Below are 20,351 nucleotides of genomic sequence, written 5' to 3' on the forward strand. Positions count from 1 at the left end.
ATATATATATATATATATATATATATATATATATATATATATATATAGTATAGTACAATACATACTGGATCTCTGGTAAGGAGCATGGGTGGGTTTGCTAGCACGTAGGGATTGTAAACAAACTAGGCTCATTTTAACTAGGGCTCGATAACTAGGCTTGTTTATATATATATATATATATATATATATATATATATATATATATATATATATACATACATGTAATATTTCACTTTACAAACTCATGTGGTGAAATACTTGAAAGCATTGCTTGTTTCTTTCAGGCAATAAGCTAGTTAGCCAGACATGCTAATGATTGCAGCTTTTAAATGACCTATATATATATATATATATATATATATATATATATATATATATATATATATATATACACACACACAGTATACACATATTATTTTAAGAGTCCTTTAAAACTGACTGAGCATGTGAAATACCTCCTTGAGTGCATAGCATACACTCTGGTTTCACTCTGCTATGAAGCCTTTCAGTTGAAATTGCATTATGCTATTGCAACATAATTACATAATCCCCTCTCAATGCAGAAACAGAGAAAAGCTCTTTACCTTTCTGAGGATGCCAGTGAGCCTCTCGGTCTCACAATCGATGATGATCTGGCCCTCCTTCCTCTTGTCCAAATCCTGGAACACTTTCAAGAAGGAGGCCTCGGTCATGGTCTCCACATTGACCGAGGTCACCAGCCAGTTCCTCTCCGCCGCCGTGTCCAGAACCTTCTGCAGCACCGACAGGCCTGCACAGAAGAGTACAGAGAGGTGAACCTCCTCTCATTGCAGGGAGTAAAGGTTTGTCCAATTTCATTAAAGGTTCTGCAAAGACGTTCACGTTGAATCAAGCGCTGAATGACAAACCATACTGAGAGACGACGTAAGGTTAATCGTACACAGCGTAAGGTAATGCAAAGTAAGGTGATCTTTAATATCTCTGGGGGGGGGGGGGGGAGGCAATTTGTTGCACCGCCAGCAGTTATACAATCGCACCAATCAGCACATTTTACACGGTTTACACAATGTTATTCAACGGACCGACAGCAGCAGGGACCAGCGAGTGTGTGGAGCGTGCTACGAGCCGAGAGATGAATTAAAACAATTTGGGAAAGAATCAGACGCTGTGCCGGAAACCAAACTGCTCTGGATCAGCGCATCCGTCAGAACCTCCCCTGTAGCTCCAGTGATAAAGGATAACGAGTGGGACAGCCCATTCAGCACTCTGACACATACAGGTGTGCTTTTCCAGTGCGTACAGCGCAGGGCTAAATAATCGCCGCTTCCACACTAACAAATAACCAGCCCGTGTATCATCGCGGTCGACGCACTCGCAGCCAACTTTACGTCCTCGGCGCACCAATTACAGGCGGCGTTACTCAATTACAGTGTCGCCACTGCGCCTCGGAGACACTCGAGCCCCGTGGAGGCAGAGGTAGAGCAGCCAATGAGCTGGAGACTCATGCTAAGGCAGGAAATAAGAGGCGATTAGAGAACACATTGATCTTGAGCTCTGATTTACAATCTGACTCACAGTTGCACTCCTTTGCTCCTGGCGGTAGACCAATCGGATTCCTCTCGAGCTGGCAGCCACAGTTGTTCCCCAGAGTAAATGAAGTAATTCAACCCGCAGCAGACTGGCACGCATTATCCAAATGAATTATAGCAATTACAACATTTTTGAAAATGTAAACTAATACACAATGTAGCTGTATTTGTTTTTCCCTCCGCTAAGCTGGTATTCTCTGGTGGAGCCCGAGTGGGCCTATACATAATGTGCTATCCTCCATGTGTGTTTGTTCATGTTCTTACAGGCATTTTATGCGTATAGAGCAAATGTAAATGTGGCTTATCCACAACAACAGCAGCACAGAGACCTTGTCAAAAGAAGAATGAGAAAGGCATCGTCACAGCCTCTGAAAGATGATTGCCTGGCCTTATTAAAATGCACGCCAGCTGCTCTCCAGGCAATTCCTGCTGCCTATTTGACACCAGGTCATTAAGAAAAGAAAAGATGGATACTGTTTTCAACTCCACATATGACCACAATACAGGTCTAGATATATAAATTAGACACCCCCAGAAAAAAAAAACCATGTACATGGTGACGTATAGCACCTTTCACAGTGTCGCCATCCATTCGCTTTGGCACATGAATAATCGTAGTCCTCGGTGCCGACGGATTCAGAAGTCGCTGGGAAACTGATGATAGGCATGGCAGCACGGAGGGGGACGGGCGCAGGGGGGGGGGTTAATCGTGGCGTGAATCAGGCCAGTGGGTCCTGAGGTGACTGGGCGGCGCTCGCGTCCCTGGTTTCAGCACCATGGACAGCGCCACGCAGCGTACTCTGACCCGGCAGTATGCGAAGGAAACTCAGCCAAACTAAATAAAGCAGCACATTTGATCTTTTCATTTGTTTGTTAATCTGGTTTTGCAGCACGGGCATTAAGTCCCAGCGCTTGAGCGAGACGAGCAGGAACAGGCGTATTGTTCATGTTCTCTTGCGTTGAGGATGTTCTGTACTGTAAAGTATGAGGAAGAAAACATGGAGTCAACTTTCCTTCAATGTTATCAGTGTGGCTGGAGTATTACATTTCTTATCTGTTCCTATCCCCCCCTCCCCCCCCCCCCCATCTATTTTTCCTTCCTCCCCTGCTTTCTTGCCTTTTTAGTCTCAGTGCGTTTGCATTGAATAGCCTCTCACCTTTGCTAATGTAGCTATTTGGGTTATGCACCCCTATAAATCAGAGCCAGCCTGACAGGCTCGTGAGACTGGCCAAGGTAAAAATGGTCCACAAAAGACATCCTGGAAGAGAATAATATCATAATAGAATCTGGCTGTCATAAGCATCCTTCTGGCCAGAGGCAATGCACGGAGACCTGGGCGCCCGGCAATCGAGGGTAGAGAAAATAACACTTTGGGGAAACCATTTCCTGAATATTGTTTATGATAGGTTTAATGGGCTATTAAATTTGTTTTCCAGTCTTGGCTTTTGAAAATAAAAACGAGAGGCACTTTTATTAGTGGATGCTGTGCGGAAAAGACAGCAAGACAAATGTTAATAGGAAAAAAAGTGGAAAAAAATAGTTTCCCACACTAAAAGTGTTGCTGGGGTTTTGAGCTCTTGAGCAATTTGCCCTTCTCTGTGCCAGAAACCCCCCCTAAGGTTCAAATAAATAGTAAGCTCTGCACTACACTGCGAATGATATATTTGTATGCCAGTGTACACTAATCGAGAAACGAGAAAAACAAAACAAAACTGGGAAGTATAAATATCTTATATAAAAGATATTAGACTAGATAATTCTTGACCTTTTTTTTTATAGGCAATATCCCCTAACAGTCCGTAAAAAAGATAGATTATTTGGAAAAAGCACACACACACACACACACACAAACAAACACGCACACAAATGCACGGACAAATTCTTAACGGCTTAAAATAACCCTGTAGGAAGGGTGACTACAGCGTAGTATCCAGGCAACAGAGGACTACTGATATGAATTCCACCTGCTCCATCCCACCACTCAATCACACAGAAGTGACCCTGCACACACACACACACACACACACACACACACCTACTACCCAGCAGTTTTTGAGTTGGTAATAAAGGGATCACAGAAGATAGAAAAAAATGAAATCTGTGGGAGATGGTGGGCATCCATTATGAATCAATAGGGGGAGAAACGACTGTGAAATCTCGCCTCTCGCCGCTCCGTGTGCTCTGCAGAGCGACATGATGGCATCCGTCTTTTAAAGCCGACTTAAGCCTGCTTATGTCTCTCACACAAGTGCGAACTGAACGTTGCAGTATAATTTCCATGTGCAAAATGTGCGCGCATGCTTTTGGGCACTGAAATACACCCTTCACAGTCTTGCTCCCAAACCCCACAACACCTGGGACAGATGGCGCGGCATTATGGGAAGGCTACAAATGATTGGCTCGAGAAGGCGGGGGGAAAGAGAAGGAGGCTGACAGGTGTGCCGCTTCTATTCCTGCAGCACTGTTTCGAAGATGTTTGAATCGTGTGCTTCAGCATTATTCACGGTAACCGCTGAGGGCCGCTCGATGGAGAGCTCCATCTTTTCTTCCATTGTGTGATTCATCTGCTCGCCAGTGCAGGTCAATGTTGTTGTTTTTTTTCATCCCCCCCCCCTGTTCTCCGTCTGCACAAAGACGACGGTTCTGAAAAAGATGCCCTGATGGCTGCTCATTGCTGCACAATGGCTACGATTGACCCCATTGCTGTCGCCATGGCAATATGAAGACGGCTAATGGTGGATAGTTCAATGACTGGTTTGCCGCTTACTGTCTTCATGTGGCTGTACTTAAATTGCTTTTTAAACGTTTTTTTTTAAGCGTTTAAATGTGTCACAACAGCTTAAAGGTTGTGTCCATCAACTAAAAACGACTATGACAACTATGTATAGTAAGATGTAAAATGCAATAAGTGAGCCTCCTACCTGAGTCGGAGCTGTACATGTAGACAAACTTGTTCCATCCGTAGTGGTTGATCACTCCCACCAGAGCGTCCTGGAGCTCGGGCCTCAGCTGGATCACAAACTGGTTGGCGGTCTCGATGGGGAAGGACGGCGTGACGAAGCAGACGTGCAGCGCGCCGCAGAAGGACATGAGCATGTTGACCGTCTTCCTGTCGTACAAGCCGATGATGGCGTACACGCCTTTGGAGAACTGGGAGCAAACTGCCGGAGGAAAGGAAAAATTAAAAAAAACAAAAACAATGAGAGAACGTTAGTCTTTGGATTAAAGGCCTGGGCGGTTATAGCAAAGCCAAATGAAAACGTAAGCCTCATACAGTGGATTGACACTAGGCATGATGCGACACAACGTTCATCTGATTATAGAGTGTCACGTTTTTACATGACACGTATACATCCTATGTAGCCGTTGCACAGTACGTTCAATGATGTCCTATTGGTTTCATCATGTGGGAAAGACAAAGACACAGTGAATCAAAGCTCAAATTATTGGTCAAATAATCAGTTAGAGTCCAAGGGGATTTTAAGACATCCCCGTGGACTCTGGGAGATTACGATGCTCAATGTCCTTTTCATTTTTGTTATGCTTATTCGACCAAACAACTACTCAATTAATCGATAATGAAAATAGCCAATCGTTGATGCCCTGTATTGAATTTGTTCTTGAGGGAACTGAACTATATTGAGTTAAAGGTAGCGTGGACGTTTTCATTTGTATCGCCTGGATGCCCAAATGTGTAAAAAAGAAGCTATCCACCTATCCATCCCCAAAATTGACGGAAAAAAAAAGAGAGGAGAAAAGAGATGTTTGCCATTGGCAACAATTTGTCATCCCAGAGTGCCTTTGCGTTCTCAGTTGAAAACAGCTCTAATGGCCTCGTCCTCGCCTCACTTCAACTACTCTGTGACATGTTTATGCAAAGCCGAGCAGTTTGTCCATCAGTGTGTGTGTGTGTGTGTGTGTGTGTGTGTGTGTGTGTGTGTGTGTGTTTGCCTTCAGCGAGAGGTGCAGAGGCTGAAGGCAGATTAGGAGGAGAGAGGTTAATCAATGTATCCCCAGGGTTCCATTGACATTTCACTGGCAGCAGGAGTCGGTTCGCATCCCTTATTTGCTTTTACGCCCTCACTTTCTCCATTTCTCTTTCTCCCGTTGTCCGTTCGCCGACCCCCGACTCCCCCTCGACACACACCAATGTCTGTCCGCGGTCTTCGCTTTCGGCCCTCGCGGGTCTGGCCCGGGCTATTTTCTGCCCCGGCGATGGGTGGTGCCTTACTTATCTCAGTATTTACCAAACAGATTGAAGTCGCTGCCTGTCCCTGCGCGAGGGCCAGCTTGCTGCTAGGAGCTCAGGGCAAGACAGAGAGAAGGATGGCCCGTGCCCAAAACGCCGAACCCGTCACAGACCTGCACCCGCCGGGCAGGCATGTGTGTGTGTGTGTGTGTGTGTGTGTGACGGAGATAGAGGGAGAGGGATGAAATTCAGCCGTATCACATAAAAATACATGTGCACACACACACACACACACACACACATATACACATGCAGTTTCCAGTGCTCCAAAATCCTGGTGACTCACCCTACTTAAAGCAAGCCCTGAAATAGACATTTTGAGCCTCGCCACACCGACTCAGTAACAGAACTATCTTTCCTTCATGGTCCGCACACGCTGTTGCTATTAAATAGACACACTCTCAGCTATTGCTTTCCAACAGCACACATTTATATTTCCTCCCCTTTTACAATTTTCTCGGACCAATTTCAGCGGTGGCCTCCATGTTCTGCCTGGATGAAAGGTAATGAGAGCTTGTTTGACTTTTTGTGCAGCGTCCCATTACTCTGCCCTGCAGCAGGTTACCATGTCTCGCTGAATATGAGTCATTTCTCATACCTACGGTATGTGTGTCCGGCAGAAGAAGGGAAAAAAAAAACACGCAGCCATGTGGCACGGACCTCCCGCTCCGAGCTGGCACGGAGAAGCATGTGCTCGTCTAATTCGACAAAGCGTGACACAGAACATTAGTGTAAACTCTGTCAGCGGTCTCGGGTCCGGTTCTGGCGGCGGGCGTTAAAGAGAAAAGGAGCGGCGCGAGGAAGCGGCGTGAGGAAGCGGCGCGAGGAAGCGGCGTGAGGAAGCGGCGCGAGGGTGCAAGCGGCTTGTTAGCGCCGCGCCGACATGTGTAGCGACATCGGAGGCGTGGACGGAGAGAGAGAGAGAGAGAGAGAGAGAGAGAGAGAGAGAGACGCAAAAGTGATCTCCGAGACCCCGGCAACACCTGTCCGCCCTGGCAACGTGTCTCCTCGCCACGGTTACAGCTGCCACGGCGGCAGAAATGAGGTTGCCCGGGCAACGGCCCATGTCTCTGGCAGGGATTTACAGCCGCGCAGAGCTGCTAAAGGACGTTTGTGGAGGGGTCTGGAGGGGGGGGGGGGGGGGTGAAGTGGGAATTGTGAGTGTTTGGACATTTTGTCATAATTAGGTTCCCCCCTCAAGGAATTTGCAAATTTGCAAAAACTGACTTGACTTTGCAAAAAAAACAAAGGGGATGGAGGGGGGATGGAAGGGGGGGGGGCTCACCGCAACTGTCTTCTGATGTTGTATTTTCACCCCGTCCTAAACTTTTTCCTGTGAATGAACAATAAGTTGATTTGCATTTTGCCGTGGTCGAAGAGTTTTCGAGCCGCAGGAGAAGAGGAGGGTGAGGGGGGGGGAAACAAAAAAAAAACTTGAATAAAACTCAAATCCCAAAGGTACTGATACTCTCACAACAGGAGGAGCTGTCAGAGACAACTCACGCAGCTACTGTCTTCCCTGTTCTCTGTTTCCTGTGCCCCGCAGCTGTTCCTCTGCTTAGCATGAGCCAAATATCAAATGACAGATGTGTCTGTGCCGGCTGCACAAAGAGGGCGTGTTAGTGACAGTCGGTCCTGCATCTGAAGTTGCGGAGGAGAGGAAGAGGGTGATGCATCCGTCCTTCTGCCCGTGAATGTTTTGCAGCCCCGTCGAAATTCACACAGTGCGAGTGGACCGTTGCTGGTTCGCTCTCAAAAATAAAAGTCTGACTGCATCGATGATGAAGCTTTTAAAAAAAGATACATGCAATTGAGATAACGACGCCTTCTAATTCCCTATGTTTTACAGAGGTTCAGATGCAAGAGAAACAGAATCTATAAGCAAAGAAATGATCCTGATATCAAAGTCAGGCCATTTTTTAATGGGCACCATGCAAACACAAGAATATTTCTGACGGCTAACTGCATCAGTCAAAGATGTCAAGGTGCCCTTGTGCATGCTACCTGCCTCCCAGCTGCTCCACTGGAGCTCCACACACTAACCTGTGTACAGTATACGACTGTAGAATTGCAGAGCAGCTCCTTCGTGCGTGTGATTCTTTTATCAATAGCTCTGCATTGCTTGATATGTCAAAGGAAATCAATACAGCTGCATTGAATCGTACCGGGTGCAGTCGGGGGAAAAAAAAATAATTCTCGAATTCATTTTTTTTTTAGAGGAAGCCGCAACCAGGGTTTCGCAAGGATCGATATGAGGAATGTCCGTGGAGCGCGTTGGCCCGGGGGAAAAACACGTAGCCTGGGCCCACGGGTTTACCGTGACCGCACGCCAGCCGCGGATTCTCATAAAGGACGTCGTATACATTATACGCCTCCACAAACACACGCTGAAGGAACACGGGGCTTCTACTGTTTCCTCCCCCGGGGACTTGCATGCCCATTATCCTGTGCAACATTAAGGTCAGCGGTACAGACGGAACCTCACAGCAGGAAGCCGGGTTCAGCTGGAGAGAACGCACTGATTGGAGGGTTCATGTTCAGCCATCTGTAAAGGTCCCTTTTCTTTTTTTTCCTTCTTCTTTTAGAAAGAGCTTCACTATTGAGGACTGACATATTCGGGAACTCTGCGAAATAAGACGTAGCATTCTGTCTATATTGTGCCGTGCCGCTCCAAAGAAAAGATGTCGTCCCCCACCCTCACACCCCGCCCCTACTCCCTCGGGCATCGATGAATATAGACCATGGAATGGAAACATGACCAGCTGAATCCAGTCCAACTTTCCTCCGCCTCGCCATAACCCTGCCAGATTGACTCCTGGAGTCACGCACCACCTTCTTTCAGTGAGCCTCAATCCTATTACTCCACCCGGGTTTATGTTTTCCATCCAAAGTCACCTTTATGCCGCAGATTTCCAGCTGATGCCCAAGAAGGTCAAATCTGTTTTTCCTTTTTCGGTTTAGAACGGTTCGCAAAATGGGGCATGGGCACTATATTATCGGGTCGCAACTGTCTATTATTTACCCTCATCATCATAATCTAATTCCGTTTTCATTATTCAATTAATCATTTAGTCCGCATGTCACAATCTCCACACCCCGAGGCCGCCGCTTCGAAAGTATTGTTGTTTTCCGAACAACGCCGCAAAACCCAGAGATATAATCATTGTGATATAAAAGCAAATCTTCAAATCTGAGAGGCTGGGAGCAGCATTCATTGTTGTTTAGCCATGCTGGCAAACAAGGTCCGGGGATGCCAAATGCTGGTTCCTCATCAGCTCAGTAGCAGACATCAGTATGCTCAACTTCTTCAATTGATTGATGCGTTTCATGAGGTGAGAACAGCGGGACATGGATGCAGTTTGTGTAGATTGTAAAGCCCTCGGAGGGAAATTTGTGATGTTGGTCTCTATAAGATACACTGAATTGAAGTGAACATCATTCTACTGGAGAGCAGCGCGATGTACAATGCTCTACCACAAATCTTTCAGCCCAGAAGGATTTCAGCGTAAAGCCCATCCATATGTTCTAGGTGCTGATATCACCACTGCAGGTTTGGGCTTCAGGGTCACGGTGCTGACTGTGAACCAGAAGGTCCCCGGATCCAGTCTGCTTGGGCACCTTCGCATGTCATTTGCCATCTCTACCTATCCCCTCCTTTCCTGTCATCTGTGAACTGTTAGCTAAAAAAAAACCCACATATATATATATATATATATATATATATATATATATATATATATATATATATATATATATATATATATATATATATATATAAATACACACACACACGTTTAAAAATGACTCTAACAGTGCAGGTATGAAAACAGGTGTTCATCTTGGCCGGCCTACAGTTTTTTCCCTGGCTTGCGAAGACTCACATTCACAATGAGATACGCTTTACTACCTTTTCCATATTTAGTTCAAGGTGTCCGTTCTGACGATGAGAAGGCAGGTGGCAGGAGCATGGAGGTTGCTGTCGCATCAGACAGTAATAGACACCACCTCCACAAGGGTGAAGGGTCGCTCAATCAGCCACAGAGCACTTTGAGGGGAGATAAACACATCTGACACCAGACACTGGAAGACTCACACAATCATCCTCCACTCAGCCACCCATGGCTAATAACTGTCAGGTGATGTGTGTAATAAAAACAGAGAGCATGTTGTAGTCCCGCCGGCCCCATCCATCTTCCGGAGAGCTAATCAGCGACGTTAATGAGCGGCAGGGCGAAAGAAGTCCATGGCCGATCCGCACGCGGATATTTGCCACCTGCACCCCGCCTCAACCCCGAAAAATATTCTCGCTTGGGTTTTGAAAAGAGAGCTTCTCTCACACAGCTTGTGCTTGTGAAGAATCCCTCGGGGTGGCGGGTGCGGGCGCCTCCTCCGTGAACCCTCCAACACCCAATGACTCATACAGCGCTGAAAGGAATGGGAAAATAGTCTAATTGTGATTTTAAAAAAAAAATGTTGACCAATATTGCGATTGCAATTATCATACCTTTACTTGAATAAAACCTGAAAAAAACAAACAGAATACAAGAACAATAAATATGAATCTTACTGATCTCCTGTTACAGTAACAATATCACACAAACTAAAGTGCACACTAAACAATCCCGGCTCCTCGGGAAGCGCAGGGGAGACTTTGTTTTGCTGACGCTGACGCGTCAGGGCCCTTTAATTCCCCCAGAAAGGGGAAAGCAAGACACAGGACTTTAATTGGGAATTGAGGAGCCGCAGCTTTTATTCAGAGGCAAAGTGAAACCTCCACTGTATATTTGCGGCCACTTGACTTCACTTTACTGCTAATTCCACACTCCTCTCTCTCTCTCTCTCTCTCTCTCTCTCTCTCTCTCTCTCTCTCTCTCTCTCTCTCTCTCTCTCTCGATGACACACTGTACTGTTCCCTCAAGGAGTTGTGCTACTCCTATAACAATGACATTTAAACATGTGGGATGCATGGTTTTCTTTAAGCGTGTAGCGGGGTGGCAGCGTTAAGACACTCTGGTTGGTTGGATTGTGTGGCATGAACAAAAAAGAAAAATCCCTTTTTTTTCAATTAATTGCAGCTTTTTGCATTTTTTTTTTTACCATTGCAACGTTGATTTGGATGCAACTACTTGTTAAGCCATACACATAGGAGATCTCTGCTTCTATTCGCTGGGCAGAGACCCAGAGGGGACGCAGAACCGATGTGGATCCTCGTGAATGTCTCCAGACGTTACCGAGTAGGAGGGTTTTACAGTTTGTTTTTCCTGGATCTCCTACAGACGAATTGCAATCTACTCTGAAGATTATTCGTTCCATGATAATATGTCAATGTAGGCTCCTGCAAAAAGATGATCTCATCCATGCACAGGCTGTAATACCGAGTCAAGACATGCAAAACGTGTTTTTAGAGGGTTTTAGGTGGAGGCGGGCTTTGCCTCACTGCCTTTTCCGTCCCCCCCGAGAGTATCCATATACCCCATGGAGGGCTGCGCCCCAGAGAGGTGCGCTCACAATTCCCCGGTATGAACAGCTTTAGCTTTTTCAAGCTTAAGGGAGATTTACTGCCTGTGCAGGAGCAATAAAATTGTGTTTATGTCACTGTTGTTACTGGTGTATGTGGAGAGAAAAAAAAATCAGAGCGAGAATAATAGAGGGAAAGGAAGGAAAAGACAAATGAGGAGTCGATGAGATGACGGCTAAAAAATAAAACTGAGGAAAATAGAGAAATATGGCAGTCAGGGAGATTCTAAACTCTCAAGCTTCCACCGCCGGGAATAGCAGTGATCAGAGCAGCTGACCAGCCAAACAGATCTCAGATTAATGGCGAGAAGCGCTGGCTACTCATGAGAGATTAAATTAGTGCAAACGGGGGTAATGGAAGGTTAATAAGGATGAGCCAAAAAGCAAGCGCGTCTTGAAAATGTAGGTGAGGGCGGACGTCGGGGCGAAGCCGGGCGAGGAGAAGAAACAGAAGCGTTAGTGTCTGTGAGAGGAGATGATAGAGGGACTGCTGGGAACAAAGGGAACAGATGCCAGCCTAGCAGTGGGGAAACGGGGACCACACGGCGAAATCTAGATTTCCTCCTATTTCCTCTAAGTAATAAAACAATGGCACTGCATCGCCTCATTAAATGGGTAATCGAGGGTGTGAGAGCACTCCCCTCGGCACCGAACACATCTCTCTCTCTCTCTCTCTCTCTCTCGCCGCCTGTGTCTCACGCTCTAACCCTTTCACTCTAGGCCATTGTCTCTCCTCCTCGCTGTTTCGACACGTTTTCCATCTGGCTCGCTGCAGAGCCCTGCCGCCTGCAGAATAAATGCTTACCTGGGCAGCGGGTCAGACACCAAGCGCAGACCAGCTCCTGTCAGGGGGGTACGAAAACTCCAATTATCTCCTTAACAATCATCCCATCGCAATTATCTCCCCATCTGCGTATCAGTGTCGACAGGTGCGGCGGGACGGTGCCGCTCACACACCTTCTCTGACGGAAGGAGTGCTGAAGGTGGACATTTGGAGCAGGAAGAGGCAACGGCACAACCTGCACGCCAAGTCATTAGGATCGGCTCTAAATGCGTTTTTCTTTTTTGACTTTTCTTCGAGAAATTCCTGCCGAGCCGGTGGGAAATGAAGCAGACATGAGCGGAATCGATAAGCGCAAGCAGTGACGTGGGATTCATTCCTTTACAACAACTAACTGGGCTGTTATCGCTGACACGCTGGAGAATCTTCATGTGACTAATCAGTCAATCCAAAATATATAGAATACTGGAAAAGGATAATAATGTGGTTATACTTCCCCAAGATGACGTCTTCAAGTAAATTATGTTCGTTTGAGAAGCTTACAATGGCCAATTTGGTTTGATAAATGACTTAAATGAATGTATCATTGTTGTCAGTTCATTGTCAAACAGGAGAGAAACCGTCTATAGCTGCAATGACCAGACAGGAGTATATTTTGGGAAATAACGGGGAACAAAACATTTGACAAAGGTACTTCATCATCCTGATGTAACAGTTTGCTAAAAGCCTCCCGCTGAACCGCAAATGTCCAATCACAGCCTAGCAACTGTAACCAGGCATGCTAGGCCAGTCAGTCTTTGCATTTCTGCTCATGTTGAAATGATGTGCATGGGGCTTATGGTTACTGTGAGATCTAAAACATTTGGAGGGTGCGGTCACAAAAGACAAGAGCAAAAGTGTTAAAGGACTTAATAAAACAAGCCACCTTTGTTTGAAGTCAAGGACCCTTTGCTTCAATTATTCTTTGAATTTCAAGCAAATCTGCAACAGATATCGTTGTAAACTATCTCCTGTGCAAGAACAGAACATAGCAATATGGATTAATGGGGTGGGCGGGGCTTAGCAAACAGACAATTGACCCTTCGCTGAGTTCCACCCTCCAATGGCGCCCACATTGTCACGAACTGTACTCGCTGAAGAAATGTTGTGTGAAGCTGACATTGTGAAGGTGGACCACCGCGTCTTGAAGACAAGAATATTGAGGAACAACATTGTTCCTGTGAAGTAAGCTGTGTCTTTATTCACTATTGCAATCATTAAAAAGTAAAAGCAGCATGTGTATACCTTCAGTAGCTACACTAGCATAGAAGTGCAAACGCTAGCTAGTTCGTGATGAGCACACGTACTCTGCTAATGTTAGCGACACAGGTTTTTATGGATAAACGTAACATGTTAGAAACTAATGTATCCTTCCAACATCTACGGGTCACAGCATCACTCATACGCAACGCGGTTTGACCACGACGAACTGCAAATCCACAAAGCCGTAGCCTGAAGATCATCTGAAACCGTTGCATGACCGTTTACGGAGCTGAGTCGCCCCGTTGGAGCTGGCTGAGGCTTCGCTGTAATTGGCCAGTCTGTGTTCCAGTGACACGACTTGGAGAGCGGTCAATTAGTCACGGCAGATATCCAATATCATCTTGTAAGAGTCTGACTCACAGATCTGAAACATTAGGCTCAACAGCTTAACAGATATAAGAGGATATAACAGTAATACAATCTGTGACAGTAGTCAAATTCATATTGCCTCATGGTATACATTGTCGTTTGCTTCCCCCAACTTTCGACAACCGTTGGCGGTCCGGTGTCATCGTGGCCAGGCAGTTATTAAGTGCTGCGAACAACAGCAGCCTTGTGCTGTCACTGTAAGAGCAGCAACACGATATGTCACAGTGTTTAATATGCTTGTAGGCTTTGTTCCTCATTAAAGAACACAGAAGCTCCTGAGATGTACCGTCTGACAAAAGAGGAACCCGATCCTGTCTTCGCCGCAACAACATGACAGCTGCCACCATCCGCCGCTCGTCCCTCCACCCCGCCGCACAAATCCTGGTCCTCGTCGCGAGAACACATTGTTTTCTAATTGCCAGGCCCGCGCGTCTCAGCTCAGACCTCCACGTCCCAGCTGCCGTTACCACCAGAGACGACAGATTTGTTTTAAATACTTGGTGAGCTGGTGTGAATACAGAGAAGCACTCGGAGCGGGTTTCGAAAGACAATAAGGAGAACAAATAGGAACACAGCCATCAGTGAAGACTGCTGTCTTTTCAGCCACGGAATACTTTCCAAACCTCGAGGCACTAAATGGCGGCTGGGTTAACTTTGATCCGGCGGGTGTTTCTCAGAAAGAGGTCATTCAGCGGGTGAGGAGCTTAAATGACATTTCCTCTCCTCCCTCACCCCGTGTACCTCACCTCCTCCTTTCTTCTGCAAAGCAATGCTGGCACACACACACACACACACACATCACACCAAAACAATCTCCATCCCCCATTCTTCTCCACACTCCATCACTCAGCTGCTCGGGGAGCAGTTTTGGCTGATCTACATTGATTGCTATGGGCCATTCTCTATCTCTGGCGCTCCAGAGAAAAAGAAGAAGAAAAAAAAAAATCCGAGCCTTCTCATTCATCAAACCAGCACCTGCCAGACTCCAGCCCAAGAGAACAACCATCCGTTTCTTTTGTTTTTCTCCCCCCCTCCAATGGCCCTCCGCTTTCTTCTCGACAAATAACTGTCATGTCCCGAAAAGTCAGGAGGGAGCGGTGATCTGTTTCTTTTCGTCCGCTTTTTTCAATAACGCGTGGAACACTCGGTAATCCCTCCGAACATGCACGCACTGTTGAAGTCCGTCGCCACGTCTGTACCTCACTGACTGACACAGTAGCTCCACGATAAATACAAAACCCCCCAGAGCACTCGGTGACACCAGCTACCGGTTCTGAAATTGCAGCTTAACCTCCACCCCGCACCCTCTTCTTCCTCACTTCCATCCCAGCTAAGACTCTCCTTTCTGGGGTGTTGTTTGCCCCCGCAGAGGTGAAAGAAATACAGTCTCCAGGAGACAATCATTTCATTTTCACTTTCTCCTGCTGGGTCCAACGGAGAGCAGAGAAATCTTCAGCATTACAGTGCATAACATATTAAGTGCAGCTCAATTGTCTTTTCTCCCCGACTGAGTTAGTATTACATATTAATGCTTATGTCTCCATGAAGTGATAGTATTGGATGCGCTGCATTGAATAATACATTAAATGCATCTGCTCGAGTGCTGTCTCTTGTTAGCGATTGTGTGCATGTGCAAGTGTGTGACCGCAGAACTTCACAAAGCAGTCCCACATGCTCGCACACGTTTATATTTAGCAGTAAGAGCAAGGAACAAGTCTGATGAGTTAAAAAGCCAGGTGAATGTCGAAGTAGGCGGACTCCATTTTGGCTTTGATTTACTGGATAACTTGAGCTCTTCAGGCAAACCAAAGACTGGAATAGAGCAGGAAAAAATATCCCTCTCTGGTTATACCAACAGAGAGAAGCAGAGAGGATGGATCACAGATAGACACTGCTTTGTTTTGAGTCGTCACACGTCAAAGAAGGTTGAGATAAAGCTTGGGAATGTGTTATGTCAAGTTAAATCAGGACGTCCGTCTGAGTGATGTATTTCACAACATTCCTTCATTTCCTCTTTTAAATTAGTTTGGTTAGGACTGTATTTAAAAAGCAGCCCGCCTGTCAAACGTCTCTTCAGGGATGACACAGCGTTCCCGAATTCAATTACAAATCGAATTGGCGACTACAACAACAATTACTGATAAGAGCGATGGATAAAACAACCTAGCACCACAACTACATACTTGTGTAGAACATCACAGTGTTGGACTCAAATCGTTGGGCTCTTGAAGCAACACTTCCATTTTTAATCAGTGAACTTAATGAATACATCGTGTGCCATGAACATATAGCTATAAGTTCAGTATCACTGACATCACTGATATTATAGACTTGATTTACCATCAGCGTTTAAACATCCCCGTGCTTGACCTGCACCTGTACGCTCTCTCTGCCATTCATCCCGTCGCTCGACAGTTATTCATATCTGCGCTCTCGGCCTGCGCGAAAGGGAAGCAACCCCAATCCGCCCGCCGCCTCATCTGTGCCGTATTGATCGGCCTCTGTGCTGTGCTCAGTTCATTGATCATGGCTGCCTCATAGATCTTCTTCAAGTCCTCTTTAAACGACCCACAGAGACCCGGAGAAATACTGCCGCCTACATCGCAGTGACAACCCAAATCGTCCATTTCATGACCACTAATTAGTCTTAATGGAAGCTATATTACCAGGACACAAAATCAAAAAAAAAAGAGTATTTAGTAGTAAAATAGTAACTAAATGTACAGCTAATTCAGTCTGAAATGTTACATTTTGTTTGCAGGTACGATACCCAGCACACAGGAATTTCAACCAAAAATAGCCAAAGCTTAGCCTCAATCTCACCACACACATCAGGGACATCAAAGAGAAAAGTAGATCATATAGGCGTGAGCCTGCAGGGGATTTGACATGAAGCTATAGCGATTCAGTGGCGTCCTTATTACAAACCAAGTCAATAGCAGATTATGCTAATGTGATATCTAACTGAGGGGAACAGTGACTAATATTCTCCACGTACACACAGCATCCCTGGCAGTTATTTTTAACCACTGGAAACATGTAAAATGAGCCAGTCCAGCAAGCACTTTCGCTCCCGACGTGAAAACAAAAGGCGCGTGTCGAAAAAAAGAGCCGCGATCCATAATAACAGAAGCTAAACACACCGAAAAAATACAGGCGTTCAACCACTTCGTGGCATGGCCTGTGCATGTGAGTGGAAGAACGGAGACAGAAGAAATGCAAATTAGCCCCAGTATCCTGTCTCACATTATGCCGACAGTGTTGCCATCGTCATTACTTCCCCGATGACTCGTCAGGCGGCAAATAAGATGGATCGCTTCGCCATTAACAGTCAAAGTCTCTTTTATGTTTTCCCATCTCGCTCCTCTTTGTTTTCTCGTTCAACCTTTGCCCTAATCCAGCCAACCTCCTGCTCCATGTTCTCCTGCTCTCTTGGCAGGTGCCAGGGAGTGCATGTGTGTGTGTATGTGTGTGTGTGTGTCTGGAGGGCTTTCTTCTGGAGGAAGTGGCTAGTCATAAGAGCCAGCTGATGAGTATCACCCTCATCCGGAGCTCCATTCATCGGCGTGCACAAGGGCCCATTCACCCGCTGCTTTTCACACTTGTGAACCCCAAGAGCCCCCCCCCCCCCCCCCCGGGCACGTTCCCACACTCGCACACACGTACAGAGGTGAACTGTCACTCACTCGTAAAACGTCCTACACAGATGCCAAAACGGGACACACATACACGCACACGTGCGCATGCACTCCTCCGCACGAAAGGCAAACCCAGGAATAGACGGCTTTTCTCATCTGACTCATTATAAGCAGGCCCCGGGGGGCCCCTCTCTTTCCCTTCCCCACAAACACGTCGCTGCAGCCTCCACAATCCGAAAACTCTTTCAGGGCGAGTGACACGGAGCAGGAAGAGGTGTCACTTTCATTTTAGCCGTCTCCTTCGCACCGCGAATCTTCCTGACACGCTTGTTCCACGGCCCACCATCACGGCCACGCGCCGCAGCGATACGCGTGATGCGTTGAAGGAGAGATGTCATATTTGATGGGATCGTGTGGGAGACGGAGGGCGTGATGACTGGATGGAGGGGAAATATGTGTACTGAAGTATGCTGGATCTAGATAGACCTGAATATTGGCAGGGATCCCTCGTCAAATAATCAGTTTCAGGGAGTTTCCTGTATTATTTCAGGCCAATATACTTGATCTTTGTGGGCACTTTTTACATTTGAAATGGATTTTGGAAGAAATTCTACCAATTAACTGAGTAAAAAGATAAGACAAGACTGAGCTACAGACAGAGACACTGCCCTCTGCCTATATTGTCTTATTTCGCTGTGTCCGGGGACATCAACCTCGATGCCAAAATGCAGTGACCAGGTGCGACATCTTAAGCAAGAGGAAATTATTCCAAAAATGGTGGACACACAGGCAGAAGAGCCCACAAAAATAAGTAGGCGGAGCCGTAAGCAGACAAATGTCAGAGTGAATCTGGGGTCGGGTGGCACTCACTGGCGAGCACCCTAACACTAAGCTCGTGGGCGGCATTTCTGCCGTCGCTGAGGAGGGGCCAACTTTCAATGTTTCGTTTGCGAACCTCAAACGACAAATCCTACTCATACCGCATGTGTGCTGCTGTCCCTCCACTGTCCCTCCACCGCTGTGACTAAGACATCATTGTACCCTCCTCCCGTCCACCCACCCACTGCTACAAGCGCCCTGTTTTTTTTTTTTCTTCACGAGCAACATCCCTGGAAACGTTGAGCTGCGGCCTGACCCTCATATTCACATCACATTCCCTGCTGAACAGAGGACCATCTCATTAATGAGGGCATCTTGCGTGTGTTTACATTTCATTACGCAGCTCTGCCCGGCTCCCCGGACCTAAATGGCTGGAGGGAGGGGCGCATCTCTGCAAAATTACACATACTGCAAAGCCATTCTGGACAGGGTGGACTTCATTAAGTCTGTTTGTATCAACATGTAGGACAACTGTACTAAATTATGTGCAACGTGTGTCATCCAGGGGTATCTTCGCTATAATCCGACAGACAAGAGCAAATTTCCTTCTGCGATAGTGTTCAACATTCAGCAGCGCAATATCTATCGGCATGAATGCTGTCGTACATGCTTCATTTCCAATCATAATCATTGCCGTTTAATTTTTATAATTGCCGATAATCAGCTAAACAGCGACGGACATGACTTGTGTAGTCTCGTAAAAGTTGAGTATAATTTTAAGTATAGAAGCAGCAATGGAATGAGCAGATTATGAACTGTATCTAACAGCAGAGCAGTCCTTATGGCATTCAGAGAAATGGAGCAAAAGATGAAGCAACTCAGGACAAGACAAGCAAGGCTGATGAGCAGCTGAGGGTTCGAAAACAACAACAGAGCAGGAGTTAATCCCAACCCAGGATCCAGTCCCCCGGCCACGTCTAAGCACACTGGAAAAGTTCTTTAATGTTGGCGAGTAAGACCAAAGCCCTGGTGGTGAAGCTTTGCTATCTCCTGGCCGTTGGCTTCCAACTGCAGCAGAGGGAAAACAACAACCCGTCTGTCATCAGCTGTCTTCCTGCAGATGTCAGATCAACCCGCGCTGACCTTTGGATCAATCACGGCCTTCTACCAATCCACACTCCACTTGCAGACAAGCTATCTCGTGGGCGCTGCCCCATTGGTTACCACCCTGATCACCACGCAGAGCATATATTCACAGGACTTTGGAGAGCTAATATGACTCCTTAGGGGATATTGCCCCCTGTACCACACAAGCTAAGTAAATCTGTGGAACCCGGCAAGCAGAGTTCACCGACCCAGAGGAGATATTAGTTATAGTCTCAAGTTGCCTTACTGGTCACAGAGAGTCTTGATGGATAGATTAAAGTCACATTCCTCTCAAGAAGATCTAGGGTTCCACCATAAAAAAACACAGCAGTAAACTCCTCCGCGAGAACACTGTGATCTTTTAACGGCGCCCAATTGGCGACTCATGAAGACTGGCACTACATGAACACAAAGAACGACCCCCATGGAAGACATAACCCGCTGCAAGACTTGCCAAACTTTCCGTTCCAACTCGGCGGTCACACTGGCCCGAGTTTCACCAGCCGCCACCTTAGGGGAGTGGCCAGCAATGCCCACAATGCCCGACTCAAGCAGCCTGTGGGCGCCAAACCCAGAAAAACATCTTGGTATTGTATGTTTCTGCAAACAACGGGATATGTCGCCCGCCAATGTGTCTGAACCAAAACCATAAACGTGTTCCATATCAGGCTTTTTATCACGCTTGATGAAACTCCCAAAGCCGCTAACTGCTTGGTTAGGGTTCCGATAGCTGCTAATAGGTGCAATCAGAAAATCACAGATAATGTTTAGTTCTCCATTGTGTGGGATTGTGGGGATTTGCTTGTTGGTGTGAAGCTTTGCTAATCTGTTTTTGTAGATAACAATACACTAGCCAACAGGTGGAGTGTGGTGACTCAGAACAACTATTGAATGCATCATCTCTCGTCAGACATCTGTAACATACCAAAGCAGAACCTGCAAAAGGTAATAAAGTTTGTTT

The 20,351-nt window shown here is 46.5% G+C and overlaps 1 protein-coding gene across 1 annotated transcript in view; it reads right to left on the reverse strand.

Moving 5' to 3' along the window:
- Nucleotides 1-20,351, reverse strand: part of gria1a (glutamate receptor, ionotropic, AMPA 1a) — a 68,277-nt gene that overhangs the window by 45,756 nt on the left and 2,170 nt on the right. The window contains 2 exon segments of the mRNA XM_068584034.1: nt 585-769; nt 4,491-4,730. Of these exon segments, the coding sequence (XP_068440135.1) occupies nt 585-769; nt 4,491-4,730 (425 nt within the window).

Source organism: Clinocottus analis, unplaced genomic scaffold, assembly GCF_023055335.1.
Source record: "Clinocottus analis isolate CAN_PGR_092001 unplaced genomic scaffold, fCliAna1.0.p SCAF_10, whole genome shotgun sequence".
NCBI classification, from domain to species: Eukaryota; Metazoa; Chordata; class Actinopteri; order Perciformes; family Cottidae; genus Clinocottus; species Clinocottus analis.